The 22,665-nt window shown below is 45.6% G+C and overlaps 1 protein-coding gene across 6 annotated transcripts in view; it reads right to left on the reverse strand.

Annotated features, from left to right (window-relative positions):
- The window catches only part of SDK1 (sidekick cell adhesion molecule 1), a 724,732-nt gene that overhangs the window by 469,354 nt on the left and 232,713 nt on the right, over positions 1 to 22,665 (reverse strand). Inside the window, exons 1-2 of one of the 6 annotated variants that reach the window (XM_043455309.1) lie at positions 7,094 to 7,400; positions 6,760 to 6,958 (exon numbers count right to left, since the gene is read on the reverse strand). The exons of 3 other annotated variants lie outside the window; for them this stretch is intronic. In XM_043455309.1, coding sequence (XP_043311244.1) covers positions 6,760 to 6,958 — 199 coding nt within the window. In that variant the 5' untranslated portion in view covers positions 7,094 to 7,400. Of the gene's footprint in view, positions 1 to 6,759; positions 6,959 to 7,093; positions 7,401 to 22,665 lie in introns of those variants that run through there. 2 more of the 6 variants (XM_043455308.1, XM_043455312.1) reach the window with 2 other exon arrangements.

Consider the following 22,665-nt stretch of genomic DNA (forward strand, 5'->3'; position numbering starts at 1 on the left):
TTTTACGACAGAGAGCTGACATTTTACAGTAAGACATCATTTTGATTTCAGACTGTTGGGTGATTCTTATAATGACTTGAGGAGCTCTAAGGAAATAAAGTATCAGCAGGTGGTCAGTCAAATACTAAGAAATTCCTCACTCCACAGGCAGTAATCAGGTTGAAATACTTCCTCCATTACTTCCAAAAATAGAGCAGATAGTGATACACAGGCCTTCCCAGTTTCAGAACTATAATTTCCACAAATGGTAAAAACACATTCATTTGTTACTGTATGAAACCATCAATAGACTCTGTGGAATCTGTGTCAGGGCTTCTAAGAAAAATAGCTTTGGGGAGAAAGTTTATTTAAATCATTGCCTCTCCAACTTTGAACCCCAAATTTGATACTAAGTCAGATCCTGATATGCCTACAAAAGTTGGAGAATCACCCATTCAAAAGGTTTACATTTTAAAAATGAACTTCGTGTTTCAAATTTTTTTTAAAAAAGTAGTATATGTACACCACAGCATGTCCGTGTGTGGGTGCATACACACACAGTCACACGCACATACCTACCCAGCCCAGAGGGTTATGCAGATTACAAACAGCTTCCAGCAGCTGTGGCCTCATCATCATCACTAACCCTTCTTCCTCCATCAGCGCACAGTAGGCGCCCTGCAAATTCGACCAAGAAACACACACCAAAAAGACGTCCGGCGCCTGTCCTTCCTGGGAGGGCGCGCCAGCCACTGCTGGAGTTTGCTTTCTGAACGTCGGGCTGAGCAGCCAGCGCAAAGCACTCCTCTAATCGTATGACTTTCACAGCGTGCCCAATGCCGAGGCCTCTGGGCAAACACGTAAAGGACACCCAGAAAGGAGTTAACAACAGGAGGGCCTCCCCTAGGTGGCCAGTGATCCTCCCCGTGTCAATCAGATGGAAGTACTGAATTAACAGCCAGGTCCTGCCACAGCCTGCAGGCTCAGAACAGTTTAAAAAGGGTCTGCTGGGAGGTTTCAAAAACTTAGGTCCTGGCACTCAGTGTTATGATGCTGCAAAAGGAAAAGGGTAATCTTTACAGTAACTGCCGTCTGAAATACAAAAACTTTAAGGATAAAGGTCAAGATTCTGAATTGCCTGTAAGTTGATCTGAGCTACCTTCCTCAAGATTTTACAACTCTAAAGTCAAAATGTTAAAATACAGAGATCTAATTTTTTAAAAAAACAAGCAAATATTATTAAATAATGATTATAATACAACTATCTATGGTTCTTAACATTGGAAGCACATTAGACTCTCCTGGGGAGTTTTACAAAATGCTTATACCCAGGCCATACTCCAGAACAATGAAATCTGAATGTCCGGGAGCAGAGCTCAGGCAACTGTATTTTTCAAGCTTTCTTTATGGTTTCACTGTGCAGCTGAGAATGAGAACCATTTAAAGCAACTGAAGGATATCACACACAGTTATCACACGATAGCAATCTTGCCCAAAATATGTTTAGACTTTAAATTTTAATTAACAGAACTCTCTTGCATAAAGTAGATTACTGTGATTTAGTGATTTCAAACTTATTAGTATTCATTTTTTAGAAGCTAAACAGAATATTTTAAATTGTCAATTCACTTTTTCATTAAATTTGTTTGCTTCATTAGATTTCATTAAATTTGTTACATAATTTAAAAATAATAAATCTTCACTGAGTTTGATTTTCCAATTTACCCATAACCTGCCTTCTCTGCTGTGTCTCATCTGTAGCATTATTCATTTACACTTCAATCAAAAGGAAGGCAAAGGAAACAGAGACAGGAAAGGAGGTAGAACATCTAAATTGATCCCTCCCCCCCATTTTTTTTAAAAACTTCAAACCAGCCAGAATTCAAGAAAGACCATTTCTACTTCAAATCCACTAGCATTCAGCTTTCGCTCAGGAGGACCCGTAACAGACGGAGAAACTGACAGGCGCCCCCACACCCGAGGGGCAGAGTCAGAAGCTGCACAGGCCGGCTTCTGTTGTCGTCGCTGTCCAGTCGCTCAGTCGTGTCCGGCTCTCTGCAACCCCATGGACAGCAGCGCGCCAGGCTTCCCTGTCCTTCACCATCTACCAGAGTTTGCCCAAGCTCATGTCCATTGAGTCGGTGATGCCACCCAACCATCTCATCCTCTGTCACCCTCTTCTCCTTTTGCCCTCAATCTTTCCCAGCATCAGGGTCTTTTCCAATGAGTTGGCTGTTTGCATCAGGTGGCCAAAGTATCGGAGCTTCAGCTGAATGAGGTCAGCTTTAGTCTTGAATTTTATAAACTCACACATAGTTTATTTGCCCTCTATCCCATACTTATATTCACACCAACATGAAAACAAACATTCCTGTCACTTTTGTGTATATCTGGGCATGGCACCACAGGACTCGTCCAGGAAGCAAACACTTCTGGTTAAGTGTGGACTGTGAGGAGCACAAAGACTGAGGTGTGGACGATCTAAAGATCCCATTTATCCATAATTTTTTGAATTGCTCAAATAGTATGCCTTATCCCTGGTGGGCTACAGTCCATGGGGTCACAAAGAGTTGCACATGACTGAAGCAACTTAGCGTGCCCATGCCTTATTCAAGAGATTATTATGCAAATGGTATCACATTGTCTTCCAAAAACAGTGGTCACAGCAGCCAACACTAACACACATGAAAACTAGACGACGGCGCCCTGGCTGTAGAGATGACCAAGAGGAGTCCACCCCAGGGCTGCACGAACTGTGGGAGCAAGTCTGTTTATCCCGATGAGTCTCGAGATCCGCAAAATGGGGCGAACAATTTCCAGCCTGCAGAGCTGTGAGAATTAAATCAGGTGATATCGGTACAACAACGGTTAGTGAGTATCAATACAAATTAACTGCTGCCCTTCACATCCGATTCACTGTTCCCTGTCAGGAAACGAAAATCCCAAATGAAAAGGAAGCCTCTTTTGTAGTAAATGACAACTTCAAAATCATTTTTGACAAGCAGAAGTCATGTGAAAATGACTATGAAGAGAAAGGGGAGCAAATGAAATGCATGCTGTGATTCTTTTATTGCTTTGGTTTGGATCGTCCAAAACAGTGATCCAAAGGAGCTGTGCTTTTCCTCTCAAGTTCCTCTCATCTAATAAATTACTTCATTCTAGAACACAGCAAGAAGAACCTAAATCAACCCAATACAGATGTTGATAAAACCTGATCAATTTTAAATGAATAATTCAATCAGTGAGGTGTCCAAAAGGTTTCACTAAATCTCTCTCAACATCTTTCTCACACTTAACATTAAGCCACAGCCTCAAGGACTTTCATCACCACAATAGAGAACCCAGGAGCACATGCTCAACAAAAGCTGCCAAAGAAAAACTCAGTGTGTTGAGTCAGGGGCCTTTTACAAGCGAATTTTCTTGGCCAGAAAATTGGCTTTGGTTGCTTGTATATTCTTTTGTTTTTATTAACTTGCCATAAAATGGAAAACTGTTCAATACAGATTTCACTCATTATTGCATAACTGAAATAATGCTTTAACTGAAATCTACTAAATATCTGCAGACTAAAGATAAATACTGCTGGAATTATGATATTATTAATCTAATGCAATAAACCCCATGGCTGGCCTTCTGAGTCGCTCTACCTAAAAAATAGGTACACTTGACTTTAAGGAACTCTGTTTTTGGCCACCGTATCAGATTGCAACAAGACACTTTATCTCTCTACAGATCAGCTTCCTTATCCATGAGGAAAGACTCTTGGATTCCCAAAGATTGACCTAAGTTTCCTTTAAATGCTGAAGATCCCTTGTACCTTTGAAATAAGATTCAATTTACAAAGAATTGATTTACCCACAGCTTTTCAAGAGCAATTCTATATTGGCATAGACATAAGTTTATTGGATCAATGAACCATCCAACACATTTTTATTGAACATTTAGTACATGGAAAGCATTGTGTCGGCTACAGAGAACATCGAGGAGAAGACAGGGACTCTGATCCAGGGGCTGCTGCTGCTGCTAAGTCGCTTCAGTCGTGTCTGACTCTGTGTGACCCCACAGACGGCAGCCCACCAGGCCCCACCGTCTGTGGGAGTTTCCAGGCAAAAGTACTGGAGTGGGGTGCCATTGCCTTCTCCGCTGCTCCAGGGGAGCTCATACCTAACCGGGATGTGGAGATCTGATGTGCACACCTGCGAAGCTAGGTCTCCATCCAAGGAAGGCCAGGGAGGAATGTGACGGTCACTTTCACGTGTCAGCCTGACTGGGTCAAAGCTGCCCAGAAGGCTAGCTAAACTGTGAGGGTCTTTGGGGAGGAAGTGAACATTTGAGTCGGTAGACTGAGTAAGCACGGCCCTTTTCGCTGTGGGTGAAGACCGTCCAATCCACGGGCGCCTGAACAGAACCAAAGGGAAGAGGAGTGCTGGACTCACTCTCCCTCTGCCAGACTGCTGAGCCAGACACAGACTGGAACCCACACCGTCGGCCCTCGGGCTTTCAAACGACTCCAGCAGTCTTCCTGCGCTTCCAGCCTGCAGATGGCAGGTGTGGGACTTCTCACACTGCCATCCTCAGGTCTGTCTCTCTCCTATGGCTCTGTCCCACCGGTTCTGTTTCTACGATGAGCTCTAACACAAGCAGCAAATGCAGAAAGTCTCAAGCCCTGTAGACGCCCTCTGGCCCCTGATCCTCATCCCCTCCTCCCTGCTCCCTCACCCCTCCTCTGAGCTTGGCGTCAGTCTGACTGCTAAATTCTCAGTCATCTGCTCCTCCTACCTAGGTTCCTGAGCAGAGTTTGTGTCTGGACCCTTGACCAGCCCTTCCGACAAGATTTCACATATGCCCAAGAATCCCTCTCTGATGGACCCTCAGGCCACTCCCACGATGGAAACCCCAAACCTCTGCACTGAGCCCCACCCTCTCCTCCGCCTCCTCTTCCTTCTCCTATAGCTAGCAATTTCGTCGACCGCTTCACTACAAGGCCAGCTAACTCTATCTGCACCCTCACTGCTTTAAAAATAACTCTCCTATGGAATCCTTATCACACTGCCTCTCTCGCAACTTCCCAGCGCATGTCGCCTCTCTGCAGAAGGGGCCGTGTCTCTGCCTCCACTGAGTGCTCCCCCGTTGCCTGCACAAACATTAAGAAATCCCCCTGACGTCCAGATGACAGCTAAGGTCACTCTGTCCTTGGACACTGCAATAACAGTGTCTACAGTGTGGGAAATCCAAATCCCTCCTCAATTTTGCTGCTAATCCCTGAGAGACAGGCTACCAAGGTCACAGCAGCTGGGCAGGCTTGCTCCTGCTCACAGTTGCTGGCCCACAGCTGGGTTCTTCTACAGATCCATGCTGACCCAGTAGAATGTGGCCCGCTTTTCTTCAGTATGACTTAAATCTTCCCTCTGGCTGCTCCATCTTGCCAGAGATGCTGGCCCAAGGTGTTCTGTGCACTCTCACTTCACCGAGTGTAAGCGCAATAGAGCAGGGCCTCCGGCCTCTTTCCGGGCCAGTCCCGACCCCAAAGTCAATTCCCCCCACTTTACTCAGCACAGCAATTAGCTCTCTGTCCTCCACCCAATCAGGAGCCCATATCTGCATATCCAAAAGTTCATTCTTGTTTCATCTGAAACCAAGAGCCACAAACTCTGTCTCCTTTAAGGACGAGAAAATGGAGGAGGCCCTGCAGTGCAAGTCTTCCCTTTAATAGGTCAGGCACCAATCTCTAAAGGTGAAGAGAAACAGACATTTATTTCCCCACTGGCGAAAACTGTACCACATCTCTGGAGGCAAAAGTGGCTATAATCTGTTTTGCATTTCATTTGCTTTTCCCCTGTTTCATCTGTCTTACCCTTCCCTCAGCCCAGAGGTATCTTCTGGCACCACCCTCCCCCCGCCACTACCAAACCCCCGGGCTCGGCGCCACACGGCCGTGCCCACAGCCCCCCGGTAAGCGTGAGTCCACTGTGCGGGGCCTCCCTGAGTCCGGGGCCTGACCCACCTCCCGCCATGAGGACGCTGCTCCTCAGGGTTCTCAGCGGCTGCACACTCCATCCTCGCTTCCGTGCCATCCCTTTCTCCAGAGCTCCTTGTCCACTCCCCCTCCACGCCAAGGCCGCCTGCCCCCCATCTTTCTCTGCTTACACCCGCCCACATGTAGCTGACACCACCACTCAGCCCCCTCTGAGAGACCTCCCCCTAAGCCCTTACCTGTAGCTCCTCTAGCCTCAGTTCTGAGTCACCTCACCAGCTGCCCGCAGGGCATGGCCTGTCCTTCCTGTCCTCTCCACTGTTTATCTGGATTACTGGGAGACGGTCATCCTTGGCGCCCCAGCCCAGCCCGTGTGGCCATCACACTGCTCTCGAAGGCGCAACAAAAGCAGGGTTCCGCCTTTGCCCAGGCTCTCGGAAAGCAGAGCCCGAGGCAAGGAGTAAATGCTGACACTCTGCTCGGGAAGCCAAGCGAGGGCAGAGGACGTGCGGAAAGAGCCCTGAGGCAAGAGCAGAGGTTAAGTGCCGGGGCGTCCAGATGCTGGGGTGGCACAGACTCAGAGACACCTCAGCTCACCTAGCAGATGCGTCCAGGCACAGGCGGCTTCTCTGAGAAGTTCTCAGGAGAAGCCAGCAGAGAGACAGAGCACGGGAAATCCGCCAGCCCAGTCCCCCAATTCCTATGGATAAGATTCACCTCTTGGGAAGTTAATCCCCCAGCAAGTCCGGGCTGCATCACCCGCCCCTCGGCCGCCCCATCAGGAATGCCATCAGGAGGCATTTTACCTGCGTCCGGGAGTGGAGGGGCAACTGAACCAGAAGGGAGCCCAGAGGAGCGGTGAGTCACACTGGGAGGGAGCGCGTGGCAGACAGCAGCCGAGACGGAAGGTGGTGGCGGCCACGGGAAGCCCAAGGGTGCACCCGGGCGTGTCCCCCTCAGGCTTATGGTCCAGGACATGTGAAATGGCACAAAATACATCACCATCTGGAAGGTCACAAAGCGTATCAAAGGCACTGAACAGTCTTATAATAAAGGCAAAGACCCCCTTTTTTTCCCTAACAGCACTCTAATCTGGCTTCAAAAAAACATACTTTGGAAAAATTATTCAAATCAACTTACTTTTCCTGCTGTATGAACTCTAGAAACTTCTCTATCATCAGCTGCTTCAGACTGGCATTTGGTTCCTCCTAGACGGTGAAATATGGCTGGTGTCTGACCCCAAACCCGAGTTCTAGCCTATTACTCGATAGACTGCTGGCACTCAGCCCTCACTTCCGCCTGGACGTCCCAGGGCTCACAGACGCCACGCCTTCCGTGTCCACAGTGTGCCCGGGAAAGCCTGCCCCGCTCCCCATCTCCTGCCTAAGTCTGCTGGCACTGACGCCACCTCCTCTGGTTCTCTGACCCGCACACTGTACCTCTCAGAGGGCACCAGGACTCCCTGCCTCTCACTTTAGTACTGGGCTTATTTTCCCTCTCAAAGTCTACAGCCTCAAGGGCCAGAGAATGGTTGTGTCTCATTCATTCCTGTATTTTAAGGAGACCCCTGAGTGGAGGGCCTTGCACAAAATAAGTGACTCAGTGAGTGAATCAGAAATACGTGCTATGAATTGGATAGGAACAGCCTCTCAAAGACATAAATACAGACGTGAATATCAGTGTTTTAAGCGCCTAGCATATTTCCAGCAAGGGACTGCCGACTCTCCTTGTGTTTTAAAACTGTTCTAACAGAATCTTATTTCAAAGTAAATAAAATATTCTTTAAGAATCAGTCACCTTTAAGAGCAACTTGGCACAAGAAGAAGAAAGCTTCTAAGTGGTAACATAATAAACTGAAAATTTGTTTACTGAGAAAGCGGTTTACTCCCTGAAAGATGGAGAACGCTATTTTAGAGTAAGAACTGTCAAATTTACATACTCGCAGGCATGCATGATAATCCTGATTAGACCGAGAGCTATAAACAAGGTCGCGCTGATACAAGGCCCCTGTGGCTACAGCCGAGGCCTAAACTGGGAGAGACAACCAGAGGCCTGGAGGATGTTTTCACCAATTTGTCCACTGTCTCCAACTGGAGTGTCTTTATCAAAACACCTTTCCCCCCACCCCACCCCACCATCTCGGTACAGCTAACAGAGAGGGACCTCGGGAAGACCACTGCCTCAGGCTTGGAAATTCCTATATGCACACCCACTATCCACGCTGCTGCTAAGTCGCTTCGGTAGTGCCCGACTCTGCGGACCATAGGCCACCAAGCTCTTCTGTCCATGGGCTTCTCCACGCAAAGGCACTGGAGTGGGTTGCCATGCTCCACTCCAGGGGATCTTCCCGACCCAGGGATCAAACCCGCACCTGTTATGGCTCTTGCATTAGTGGGCAGGTTCTTTATTACTAGTGCCACCTGGGAAGCCCGCCACTGCCCATGCACATACTTTATTACCTGCCACGATCCTCCTCAGGTGTGTCTTTCCCTCCAGCACCACTGGGGTCCTAAACAATAAAGTCCATGCCACGCACAGGCCACAGAGCTAAATGGAGATGACAAGCTGGGAAAAACGGGAAGCGGGCTGGACGAGAGAAGGGCCTGAAGGGACTCTGCTTCCTTTACTGCAAAGTCAGAGCAAGGACTAGAACTGAAGGACTGGCCTTGATATTGCTTTCACAGAGCCTCCCTTTTAGGAGGAAATCATGCAAACTTCAGGGAAAAAAATACAAGATGAATCAAAAAAGGGGGAGGGGATGGGAAAGCAAGGAACCTCACCACCTCTTTCTCCTCATTCACAAGGTGACTCTGAAGGATACGTCTGACCAGCTCTCCTGCTTGCTCTTCCTCTGATCCTTTCTCTGTATCTCGAGGTTGCCTTTAAACTGCATTAATTAAGGCATTCACTGCAAGCCTCTTTGTTGTATGGACATATTAGGGGTCGCCTGGGAACATGGAAAATGAGGAAATTGCAGTCTTTGCCCTCATGAAGCTTGTAACATGGTTGGAGGACAATACAAGCAAATGAAAACTTAATGCAAGCTAGGTCCCTCGTTTGTAAGACGGGGAATGCTTTCCTCCCAGGGCTGCTGCAAGGACGAAATTCTCAGTTTGCTTCACTCTAGGTTCACAGACACAGAAAGCTCTCGGCACAGGGTCTGACACAGAGATGGCCAAACAACCCAAGACGGAAGACATCCCTGGGGGTCCAGGAGGGAGGGGACCCCGAGAGGACCCACTGCACAGAAGGGTGCACGTGAGGCCGCAGCCAGGAAAGCCTTGGCGCCTGGACCTGCTGGTCGGGGCCCCCGGGCTGGCCCCCTTCCTTCCTGGCCTCCTCCTCCTCGGTAAGATGGTGCAAAAGCACCAGCCCAGGAGCTCTGCAGTTCCCACCTTGGTTGTTACTGGGACAGCAGACCCACAGAGAAGCACAGGGAAAGGGCATGCCAAGCCGGCCCGGGGGGGTTGCGGGGGGCCCGAGACTCCAGACACAGGAGGCTGGACTTGGTGCAGAGTGGGCTCAGAGGCAGATGAACCCTCCAGCGTGGCCAGGCTCTGCGAGGTGGACTGGACACGGGGACTCAGGTCGGGAGGTGGCCACAAGGCTGAGGAAAGACCAGGAAGTCTGTCTGCGGTGAGGACAGGCAAATGGACGCACACCGAGTCTACCCTCTGCTCAGATGCCCGCCAGCGACCCGGGAAGTTAAAGCGCTGTTTCCCAGAGGCAGGTTTAGGTGGTGCCCGCAAACAGCAGCTGGCTTTGGCTTTGCAGAGACTACTTGTATAGTTTAAGTTCATACCTTCTACCTGAATCAAAGAAGCATCAGGAACAAAACATAGAAGCTCTAGTTTCCGGGGCAATAAAGAAACGCTATTTTTAGTTGGTTCACACGGGTTAACACATCAAAACACAGCCACATACATGCCTGTGCATGGTTCACACAGGTATACGTGATGTCTCCTGCCCTGGAGAAACTGGCAGAATTGACTACGACTTGCTCTTCTTAGCAAGTTAAAGATACTGGCTGCTTTACCATAGTGCAGCCAAGGTATTCAAGTGAAGAAGTTATTTGCTGGACAGCTGAGGGCATGGCACCCACGACCCGGGTGAGCTTCCTCCAAAGCCACCATGCTAAGTCACCAGGGATCGTCCACTGCCTCCCTGGCGTCCACTGGGGCTTCTCTGCTCCCCGTTTTCTGCACTTGCTCACAGGTCCCCTGAAGAAGGCGCAGTCTTTCTCTAATCAGGCAGCGGGTAGCTTATTCACTCCCGGTGCCCACAGCTGGTTCAGAGTCAGACCCAGGTGTCTGGTGCAATCTCAGAAGCCTTCACCTGGGGCAGGCCACCACCTACTCTGTAAACAACGGTGACCCCGAGGGACCTACGTGGGGGCGAGGGATGGACACAAAAGAGAAGTCTGATGGCACAGCAGCAGCCTACATCTCTTCTGATGGTCCACGAGGGCCTGGAGCAAAACTGGTTTGCTGGAAAATTCTGCCGAGAGTTGGAAATGGCAACGGAACTGTCTCTAATTACAACTCTAACTCTGCTCTGAAAAGTAAAGTCAGATTTGTGATTTTCCTCATCTTTCCCCTTTCTTTTCTCTTCGCCTTTGAACAGAGTCCAGGTAAACAAACACATTCATAAGAGAAGCAGGAACACTGAATCACTGCTGACCAGGACACACGGGGAGGGACTCAGAAAGATGAAAGGCTTCATCTCCTATTTCTCTTGGCTATTCATGGGCCTCGCTCTGGAGCTTGCACCTTTAATAAAAAATAAATAATAGATTTACAGCCTCCTCTGGCCTGTAACAAGACAAATGCTATTGTGTTTTGGGTTTCAATGATACATGATAGACTGGGAATCTTGCTTTTAATTCATTCCCGTAACTTTAAAGAACAAAGGAAGCTTGATATCTTTGAATGCTATTAATAAGTTGATTCCCCAAACTTTCTCTAAACAGAGTTACTGCCTTTATGAAGATTGTCCCTTTGAAGTTCTTACTTAATGGAATTTTATGGTTTATCTCTAGATTTACTTTTCTTGCTCATGAAAAAAATCAAAAGCCAGCTGCAACCATTGTTTATAGCCTATGTGGGTGTTTTCCCCCTTTTGAAAATTGATAAATGTATTTCTTTTAGCTTAAATATATTAAATGAGATGCTGCTATGGGCTGGAGGCTTCTGTTGCCCCAAACTTCAGATGTTAAAGTCCTAACGACCATCATGATGGTATCTGGAGATCAGGCCTCTGGGAGGTGACGACAATGAGATTAAGCCATGAGAATGGGGGTGGGGCCTATAAGACATGCCTGGGGGCCTGAACGCTCTCTCTCTTTGCCCACCCTGTGAGGACACAGCCAGAAGGTGGCCATCAAGCCAGGAAGAGAACTCTCACTGGGAGCCACTTGGCCGGCACCTTGATGCTGGATGTGTCCTCTGAGAGGCAAAGCGGGCTCCTCCTGAGTGTAAAGCAGTGAAAACTCACACCGCCTGGAGGGGGCGAGAAGGAGCACCTCGGAAAACGACTCCTCAGCACTCAGAGGTGCCAAGTGGCTCCAACACGACAGCTCACGCTCAGACGTTTTCTATGATTCAGGGAAAGTGCTTTTCTCTGTTATTAATTTATTATTAATGTTATTAAAATGTTATTAATTTGTGAGCCTGATAACTCCTTATCTTCTTAATCCTAGAATTCTTATTCATTTCAGTAGACTTACTTTTCAACTTTCTTTTGCCTTTTATCACAGGCTCCTTCATTCGGTTGAGTAATTGGTCTGCTTCACATCTTTAAGTGAAATGTTTTCCTTCTGATTTTTAGGACGCCAGACAGTGCAGTGTTGCATCAACTACTTCATAAGATGCCTTTGCCATGTGGAATGTGTGTGTGGAGGGAGATGGTACACAAGGGAATGGACATCTTGTTTGCAAATGGTGGGACCCTGAGTCTAACGCTGATGAGGGTCTGGGCTGTGGGAAGGAAGCCAAGAATCTTCCCAGGTTCATACACTCTCAGGAACATCACGCTGGCCCTACTGGTTCCTAAACACAGGTTCCAGCACCAGTTAACAGCAGAAATTTACAAACCACGTTGAATCAGGGACCACAGAGAGTCTGCTTTGAAAAGACAGCTGAGCCCTCGCTGTGAAGCCAAGTCTATCAAGTTTACTCATCAAAGTAGACTATTAGGAATCCTGCAACACACCCTATCTTCAGAACGCCAACTCTGCAAAGAATGACACCTAAAATACAGCCCGTCTTTAGTAAATATTCAATAAATGCATGTAGAATTGATGAAGCTGTCAGGAAAAACAAAGATAAAAAACAGTGTCTAGGTTTGAGCTTATCACACATTCGGCTTTCCTTTCCTTTCTTCCTTCTACTCCGTCTCTTCTTTCTTAATGAGCACTGGAACAAGAGAGTGGAAAGTGCAAAGAGCTGTGGGGGGCCTGAAGGGTCCCCAGCTGCCTTAGAAAACAAAGGAAGAGCAGAAATCAGTGTCTAGTGGCCACAGCGACCACAAAGCAGCCAAGTCCCCAGAAAGTCTTTGCTTTTTCAGTTTAGCTGTGGCCCTGAGCTAATTGAGATGAGGCACAACCCCTGGGGAGAGGAGCATTTGATTACTATTCTTCTTATTCAGAGGGCTCAGTGGTAAAGAATCCGCCTGCCAGTGCAGGAGACTCAGGAGACTCAGGTTCGATCCCTGGGTCAGGAAGATCCTCTGGAGAAGGCAATGGCAACCCACTCCAGTGTTCTTGCTGGGGAATGGCTAAGCCTGCTTCCTACTCAGTGGCTGGCTCTGGAGGAAATGCTCATTCACCAGGCTCTGGGCGGGACTGAGACTCACTGTGGCCACAACTCTCCCAGGCTGCACACAGCGAATGCTCCCGTTCCGTGGTGGACGGCTGGTCTACTGTGGTCCAGTGACCTTGGCTTCCTAAAGCCAACCCTTCCCTGGGCCCTCGAGTGAACAGATCCACCCATTTCCCATTGCTGAGAGTACACAGCACCCCAAGACTGATCCCATCAGAAGACTTCTGAGTCTCAACTCTGCCCACTGTCCACACCTCTGTGGGATTATTTGCCTTCTTCTGGCCCTCCCGGTCACAGCTGATCAGCATCAGCCCCTGGCCTACTTCCAGCCCTAATTCTGCCATCACCCCTGGTTCTGCAGCAACTCCTCCACCAGCCCAAACCATTCTCCCCTTTGAGACCAGAGAAATTTTTCTAAGTGTTTTGTCAGGTCCCAGCAGTATTTAATCTGTAGCTCCCCAACTGCTGTGGGATAAAGCCCAGGCGCCTTCAGAGCAAGCTAGAGGTGCTGACTAAGCAGAGCCCATGTGGTCCCAGACCCGGGCTGCACCCCAAGTTCCTGGGGGCTCTGTACCTCCCTCCCTTCTGGATGGCCATTCTGGATGCTGCGTCTGTCGGAACAGGGGTCCCCTCACCCACTACTCTGCCACCCGCCTTCCAGCCAGAACACCCCTTCCAATGGGAATTCTTCCTGCACCTGCTCTTCAGAAGAACACATTCCAACTGCATGCTGTATGCTGCCACCATCACACACGCTGTTTGGCCGTGCACTTGGCATCCCCCACAAGTTCCAGGGGGCAATGAGCTGGCCTGTCTAGCTCACAATGGGATCCTCTGTACCTGTGCCCTGCCTGTCACATCACAGGTGCGGATGAAAAGCTATCTTCACGGAGGAACGTTCATCATAAAAAAAGAAGAAGAAGAAGAAGAAGAATAGAAGCCACCATCTACTGAGCCACGAGGCAATGTGCTAGGCCCTCTCACATGTCTGTCTCATTTGACCTGTGGTCTTTCTGGCACATTCCTGCTGTCTCCCCTTACTCACTCCCTGGTCTGTGCACCTCTCAGGGCATACGGAGATGTCACTCCCACCAGGCCTGAGGTCTACACCAAGCCCAGGTCTTGATGCCCACTATGCCCATAATCTTGCCCTCTGAGGGTCTAGAGCATCCTAACCCTATACAGGCTCCACATCCTTTCCAACGAGGCGTTTTTGCCTGGGATCGTCATTAAAAACATGAAATACCATTAAACAACTTAATAAACAGAAACGTCATTTAAACTGGAGTCAGGGGACCACAGAGAGAGCTCTCACGCCCTACTCCTCCTTGACATCAAAAGGAAGAGACGTACATTTGCATCTCCAACAAGAGGAAGGCTATTTACCACTCAGCAGGTGGAAAGGAGAATTTCTCCGAGCCTAGCGACAGCCCAGCCAATGAGAGACTGCCACGACGAGTCCCCCTTCGCCACTATAAAAGACTGTTCCTCTCCTTTGTCTCTACACTTGCCTGTGGTTCCCCAAAGATCACATGTCCTCTATGGCAATGCTTTTCTGTTCCTGAATAAACCCATTTTGCTGATAAAAACAACTGGCTCTTTTAGTTTTAGGTTGATGAATTCTAGCAAAGTAATAGAAAAGAGCAAGAACAGAAGTTACTTTAAATGAGACTATTGACTTATTAGTCCTCTTATTATCCACAATATTTTGAACATAGCATCTAGTAAATGCCTGTCAAATTGAATTTTAAAAAAATATTAGTCATTTCCTGCTGATCAAAAGGTTTACCTTAATGGGTTAAGTGTCCTGTCTTTGATGGTTAGACATTGGTAGTTAGCCAATAAATCCTATGTACTTAGATATTTAACAAGTAGATTTTGAAGATTTTCCTAATAGGATAGCAAGAGAGTAACTTGGGTAAGAGGAGGGAATAACAGGATGAGAAGAAAGAATGCTGACTTATTAAGGGCTGGGCAGAGGTTTACCAACCAGCTTAAAAAGCACAGACAACAGATTTAATTCAACAATAAGAAGACAGGTCAGGGGGAAAAAAAGGTCAGTTTACATTTCCTCATAACTCATTCTAGAATTGCTAGTCCAAGTTAAAAAAAAAAAAAAAACTTGATCCTATCCTCTGATTGCCAAGAATGCTGTATTCAGTGAGCTTACAGTTCTCAAAGTTGATTTAAAATAGGGGTTTTAATGAACCGGTATTTTTCAAAAGATATGAACTTGGGAATTCCCTTATAAGAAACTCTAAAACAAAAAGCTACTTCATAACAACAAAGATAGCCTACAAGAAAGAATGATACCATCAAAACCAAAATTTTGCAGATCAGTAAAGTATCTAAAATAAGCTTATATATCTATAAATATAGAGAAAGATAGAGATACTGCAGCAATTACTTTTAAGTAAATAATCCACTTCAACCACCCAAATGTAAATTAAATTGCATGACATACAATGCTTAACTGGAATTTTAAAAATAAACATTTCAATGAGAAGATCCTAATTTCATTAAATAAATATATTTGAGAAAAATATAAAACATTAGCTCCCCGGGGAAATGTAAAACAAATGAGTGTACTGTAAGTACAAATATCTCAGTACATATTCTGACAGAGAAATTCATACTACAGACAGTAAACACATAAATCACCACAGATTAAAGAAGCACACATTAAAAGTAAACAAGCAAACTGTGATTATAATGAACTCTAAGCATTTATGTATTGACAAAAATCACTGAACAAAATAAAGAGCATTAATTTGTGTTAAATAAAACAAAGCACTTTGTGGAGCAAAGCGTGCAGTGCCTTCAGGGAACCGCGGGTGCAGTCGATCACAGTTCTTGCACGCCGCGGCACGCCGAGCAGCAGGTACGGCCAGGCCACCGCCTCCTGTGACTGTGACGTGAGCTAATGAGCGTGCTGTGGCAAATAAAACTACCACTAGAGAACAAAAACCAGACCCAGATAGGACAGGACTTGAGAGATCCTCTCAAGAGCCATGAATTCAGTGAGAATCCTTGCAGAGAGCAGAGAGCAGTCTGGGGAAACAAAATGATTAATTAAGTGACACTGAGGGGAAAAAAAGCCAAGAAACAGCCTAAGGCTTCTCCCAAACCAACTGGATGCCAGTTCAGTTCAGTTGCTCAGTCGTGTCCGACTCTTTGCAACCCCATGGACACCAGGCCTCCCTGTCCATCGCCAAACCCTGGAGTTTATTCAAACTTATGTCCATTGAGTTGGTGATGCCATCCAACCACCTCATCCTCTGTCACCCCCTTCTCCTCCCAACTTCAATCTTCCCCAGCATCAGGGTCTTTTCCAATGAGTCAGATCTTCGCATCAGGTGGCCAAAGTATTGGAACTTCAGCTTCAGCATCAGTCCTTCCAATGAATATTCAGGACTGATCTCCTTTAGGATGAACTGGTTGGATCTCCTTGCAGTCCAAGGGACTCTCAAGAGTCTTCTCCAACACCACACTTCAAAAGCATCAATTTTTCAGTGCTCTGCTTTATTTATAGTCCAGCTCTCACATCCACACATGACTACTGGAAAAACCATAGCCTTGACCAGACGGACCTTTGTTGGCAAAGTACCGTCTCTGCTTTTTAATATGCTGTCTAGGTTGGTCATAGCAGCAGCAGTGGTTTCTGTCCCTGCCTCTCTTAAGTGATGGAACTGTTGTCTGTGAAGAAAAGGGAATGATAAGAAAATGATGGGCATGCTGTACATTGACGTGATATAGCTGTGAAAAGTAAAAGTGTTAGTGGCTCAGTCGTGTCCAGCTCTTTGAGACCCCATGGACTATAGCCCACCAGGCTCCTCTATCCATGGGATTCTCCAGGCAAGAACACTGGAGTGGGTTGCCATTCCCTCCTCCAGGGGATCTCCCTGACCCAGGGATCAAACCCGGGTCTCCTGCATTGCAGGCAGACTCTTTACCATCTGAGCCACCAGGGAAGCCCATACATGTATTTCTGTACACATGTAGCTGTATGCATGCATAAATCCCTTCCCTCTGGAGCCTCCCTCCCACCTTCCCATCCCACCCCTAGGTCATCGCAGAGCACTGAGCTGAGCTCCTAGATAGCAGCTTCCCATTAGCTATCTATTTTACACATGGTAGTGTAAGAGAGGATGAGATGCTCAGAGAGCATCACCAACTCAAAGGACATGAATTTGAACAAACTCCAGGAGACAGTGGAGGCCAGAGGAGCCTCACTTGCTACTGTCCATGGAGGTTGCAAAGAATCAGACACAACTTCGCAACTGAGCAACAATGACAAGTGTATACATGTCAACACTACTCAGTAGAAACTGACAACATTGTAAAGCAATTATACTCCAATAAATAAATATAAAGCGACAGTCCTATGTCCAAAGGCAGAGAAAGACTGAGCCTCTGGGAAGCAACCTCAGAGGAAAACACAACCTCAAAGGACACAAGTAAGAATGGTTTACCGCACAGAACAGGCACCAGGGACACGGTTCCCACTGACACAGTGAGCTGAGAGTCAACTGTACGGCACAAAGAAAGGACAGACCCTAACAAGTTTAAGGTCAAGTTCGTCTCCAAAAGGAACAAATTTGTGAAGCATGCTGATGGAGTGCGCATTTCCTTCGATAAGTGCAGAGCAGAAGCCAATGACTCCTGGGTGCACAGACGCCCTGGCCTCTCTAGCAGAGCCCGCACCAGATGCCCCTGGGACTCCTCACAAGGCTCAAGCTGAGGACGCTGCTGAGACACTGCTCACGTAGCCTTGGCACCCTCCCTTCAAACTTCTCGACAAACATAGCCTCTGGTCCCGGCATCCTGAGCAGCTGCGCTCCTTTGAGACAAGGAACGACTCTATCTGGTGACCCTTGGGAACCAGGCAACCGGCAAGGACCTCTTTTCCCTGTTGGCTGCAACACAGCACGTCACTAAAACCGGCGGCTGGGACAATGACCCGGGCTCTGCACCCTTCTGTCAGGTTCACATCTCGTTCCAGTTTGAGGGCCTACTTTACTTTTCCCTGTTTCTTTTTTTTCACTTCTGATACCTTTTTTTTTGTATTCTCTATATCCTTTTCATCAACTCTAAACTCAAGTTTAGAACTAAATAAGATATAAGTTTTAGATAGTAAATAAATATAAAAAATACAAACTCATTAAATTTTCAATTGGAAAAATTAAGGTCCAAAGAACTGCTGATAGTAATGCGGTACTAGAAAAAACATATGCCATGCTAAAATATTCAGTAATAAATAAGAGAAGTTAAACTAAATGCTTATTTGTATAGCAAAAAAGATACTAAATCAATTTTTCTATAATTCCTTTAGGAAAATATTTTCTGTTTTTACTAACAACATAAAATAGATATATGCTCCTATGTAGGAGCAAAACTTGTTGGTATCTGAGTGGTGTTTGAAAGGATCTGGTAAACAGTATTACTCAAAGATACTCCAAGATGAGGCCAATTTAGGAAAAAAATCATTTCATATCAGGGAGTCTGCCAAAGGCCACATCCATATGTCACCAGAGATGGAGTCATAAATTATAAAGGCTCTGTCTGCCAAGGGTCTGCTGTTTATCACAAACTGCTGGTGTAAATCATTTCTGAGGTCCTTTGGAATGCAGTACTGAATAACCCTGGGGGACATTCTGAATATTTACCAGAAAGAAGGCCAAATGATACCAAGGGGGAAGGTCAAATCCAATCCAATAGAACCTCCTTGAATGGTAACCACTTGAGGTATTTCATAGTGAACCAGCCACAGTCCCTGACCAGAAGCACCCAAAGTCTAGCAAGGGGGAAAAACATGTGTGTTATACACAAATAAGAATGGTGATTATTGCTTTCACAGAGGTACAAAGAGCAAGGGAAGCACCAAGAAGGAACACGCTTCTTTCCAGAAAGAAGCCAGAAATTAGGAATGGCATATCACAGTTACCTAAAGTAGCAAAGATTAATATGATAAATAAATGGATCCATATGCTATCACTAGTGACACTGGTTCAAGCAACAAATCTCTTAACAGTCATCTTGAAGAAGAGAGTGTATGATTTCAACACCTTTAGACCATGAAGTTTTTGCACCCTGTTGCATGTCCTTGGATGTGTTCAGTGTCTCCTAGTTTATAGTCTATGGGAACTTAAATAGAATTTGTATCCTACTGTTGTGTGAAAGTTGCATAAATCTTAATTATGCTGAATTGGTTCATAATGCTTCTCAGGTCTACTATATCCTTCAACTTCTCTGTATATTCATTCTACTAATTTTTGAGAGCTTGATATTGCAGCTCCAACTAAAAATCTGAATTTATCTACTTAAAAAAGTAATTGTAATATACAACTATATGTAACTTTGTTCTGTATTTTCCAAGTCTCCTGTGTGTTCTCATACTTTCATAATTTAAAAGATAAAGAGGAAAAAACCAGTCACCTCCTTGAGAATCATTGAGAATGTGATAAAGGCAGTGGGTGGGCAGCCATTTTAAGCCCCTCCTTGACTAAGAACCAAAGACGCATCAGAGGAAAACCTCTGTGGTTACCATCTCTTGCTGATACTTGTGGAACGACAAAAGAAAGAATGAAACGGTGAGACGAAGACCTGAGTGCAGAGCACGCTGGAATCAGAGCACCAGGAAAACCAACCACAGCTTTTTGGTTATCTGTGACACTTACTACCGAGTAACATCTGCTGTACTTTATTTACCTTTTTTGTCGACACTGTGGTCATTTAGCTCCACCCTTGTCTAGATGTCAAGACATACTGTGGGCACACAACAGACACTGAATAAACAAATGAATGATGAGTCTTTAAAAATAAAAGTTAACACCAATTAACCCAGGGCTTCTGCTTCTAGAAATAACTCCATAGCAATAAGCTACCACTTACCAAGCATTTATTGTGTGTCAGAGACTCTTCTAATTCTGTTACAGGTTTAAGTCATTAAAGCCTCACCGCAACTCATGAAGAAAGTAAGGCAAAAGGTAGAAATACCTTGTCTGAGGTCGTAGTTAGTAAACGCCAGAGCACCGTTCTTTCTAAGCAGATAACCCCAAAAATGACCACGTATTTATTTGTAAGGATGTTCATTGCACCGACTTTTTAAAACCCTGTGTGTGCGTGCTCAGTAGCACCCGACTCTTTGTGACCCCATGGACTGTAGCCCTCCAGGGTCTTCTGTCCACGGAATTTTCCAGGCAAGAATTCTGGAGTGGGTTGCCGTTTCCTTCTCCAGGGGATCTTCCCAACCCAGGGACTGAACCCCTGTCTCTTGTACCTCCTGCGTTGGCAGGCAGATTCTTCACCACTGTGCCGATGTTAAAACTTATCAAATGCTTTTGCTACACTGAGATAATCATTTCCCCCCCATCCTTTTAAATATGCAGTCATAGATTTTCTGACAATAGCTACAGTAGTTTCATAAGATAAGCTGAGCATATTTTCCCCTCTATCTTCTATTTTCTGGAACAACTGGTAAAAGAGAAAAAGTGACTGTGATTTAAAAGTTTATCAGAAATCACCTATAAAATTTTCCCTAGAGATTTGGGGAGAAAAAGCCTTTGACTACTATTTTCCAAGACTGGTTTAATCATAGATTCACCTAACTACGTTCTCTATTTCTTCTTGTGACAGTTTTGACATTTTACATTTTTTTTGAAATTTTATTAATTTTATTTACTCCCCCCAAATTTATTAGCATATATTTGTTCCAATACTTTTTCATCTGAAAATGTCTGATCTATAGCCTCATCGTTTGTTCTCGTTCTTCTCTTTTCTTCATGTTCAGTCTCTAGGAGGTCTCTCAGAGATCCAGTTTTGGCTTTTCTTAGCCTTCTTTATCATTTATTATTACTATTGTTCTGCATTTTATTGTCGTTGGTGCTTACCTTTATTATTTCCTTCCTTCTGGTTTCTCTAAACTTTTTTTTTAATACTAACTTTTGAGTTCAATGTTGGCTCACTTATTTATTTTGCATTTTTAAAAGTTTGTTTATTTTTAATTGAGGGATAATTGCTTTACAACATTGTATTGGTTCCACCACACATCAACACAAATCAGTCACAGGTATACCTGTGTCCCCTCCCTCTTGGCCATCCTTCCCACCTCCCACCCACCCCACTCCTCTAGGTTTTACGTGTGACTTGGAGCTCAAACCGGCTCATTTATTTTTTAACCTTTCTTTTTTACTGATAAATGTATTTCAGACTGTAAAATCCCTTTAAGCACTGCTTGAACTATATCCCACAGTTCTTACATTTAATGTTTTTACTATCTTTCAATTCTAAATATATAATGTCATTTTTTATTTCCTTTTTAACCCAAGGGTTATTTAGAAATATGCTATTCAATTTGTAATCATAAGGGGTTTTTTAATGGGAGGGGTGGGCTATCACTTTGTTATTAATTTCTTATTAGACTGCACAATATTGAAGGAAGCTAATTTGCATCACTTTCATGCTTGGGAATTAGTTGAAGCTTCCTTTATGGCGTAATATATATTCATTCCACATGAGGCCCCCTCCACCAAAGTCACATTTCTGTGAGTTATACAGTTTTAGGTGAATTTCTGAAAGCTCAAGTTTATTAATGTGGTGTTCAGGGTTTCTCATATTTGCTTATTTTTTAACTGCAGATTTAAGTTTCTAAGAGCGGTGTGTTAAAAAAATCTTCAAATACAATTGTTGATTTTCCCTCTCTTTCTCAGCAGTTCTGTCAATTTCTGCTTGGTATATTTTCAGGCTGTATTGTTAGATACCTGTGTTTCTGATGACTGCACTGACTTTGTAGTCTTGATGTTCTAATGCTCCTTTTATCAGGATATAACATTCCTCTTTCTCCCTTATATTTAAGTTACTGCTACTTTCTCTTGGATCCTATTTGTGTATTTCTTATCTATCCTTTTATTTTCAACCTTTTCCTGCCGTTCTTTTGAAGTGTGTTTCTTATAGATAATTCATTTTGCATCTTATTTTTCTATTCCATCTGAGAATGTCTCTTTATAACGTACATTACACTAACATGCACTATAATTAGTACCATATTGGACTCTGACTACTTTTTCCCATTTCCCGTTTTGATGTGCTTTCTCTCTGTTTTCTCCCCCATCCCACCTCTCCTTCCTACTTCTCATTAGAGAAACCAAGTTCTGTTCTGCTTTGACTGCTGCACCTTCTGTTTCTGTATGGACAGAGACTGCTTTTAGGACCCATTCTTATTTTTATTTATCCCCGCTGCCCAGTCCCTCTGGTTTCCCCTCAATCCAGTGATGCAGATACCGTCTAGAATCTTAGTCCTGGGTCATTTTGCCTGTGGAGCTTCTCTTTTTAAAAAATTTGTACTTATTTTTAATTGGAGGATGATTGCTTTACAATATTGTGTTGGTTTCTGCTACAAAGCAACACGAATCAGCCACAGGTACACGCATGTCGCCTCCCCCCGGCCTCCCTCCCGCCTCGCTCTCCATCGCACCCCTCCAGGCCTCACAGAGCGCTGGCTCTGAGCTCCCTGCTGCACGCAGCAGATTCCCGCTGGCTGGCTGCTTCACACATGGTAATGTATACATCTGCATGCTACTCTCTCAATTTGTCCCACCCTCACACCTATAGAGAAGGCAATGGCACCCCACTCCAGGACTCTTGCCTGGAAAATCCCATGGATGGAGGAGCCTGGTAGGCTGCAGTCCATGGCGTCGCGAAGAGTCGGACACGACTGAGTGATTTCACTTTCACTTTTCACTTTCACGCACTGGAGAAGGAAGTGGCAACCCACTCCAGTGTTCTCGCCTGGAGAATCCCAGGGTCGGGGGAGCCTGGTGGGCTGCCATCTATGGGGTCGCACAGAGTCGGACACGGCTAAAGCAACTTAGCAGCAGCAGCACACCTCTGGGCACC

The sequence above is a fragment of the Cervus canadensis genome, chromosome 32 (assembly GCF_019320065.1).
Source record: "Cervus canadensis isolate Bull #8, Minnesota chromosome 32, ASM1932006v1, whole genome shotgun sequence".
NCBI lineage: Eukaryota > Metazoa > Chordata > Mammalia > Artiodactyla > Cervidae > Cervus > Cervus canadensis.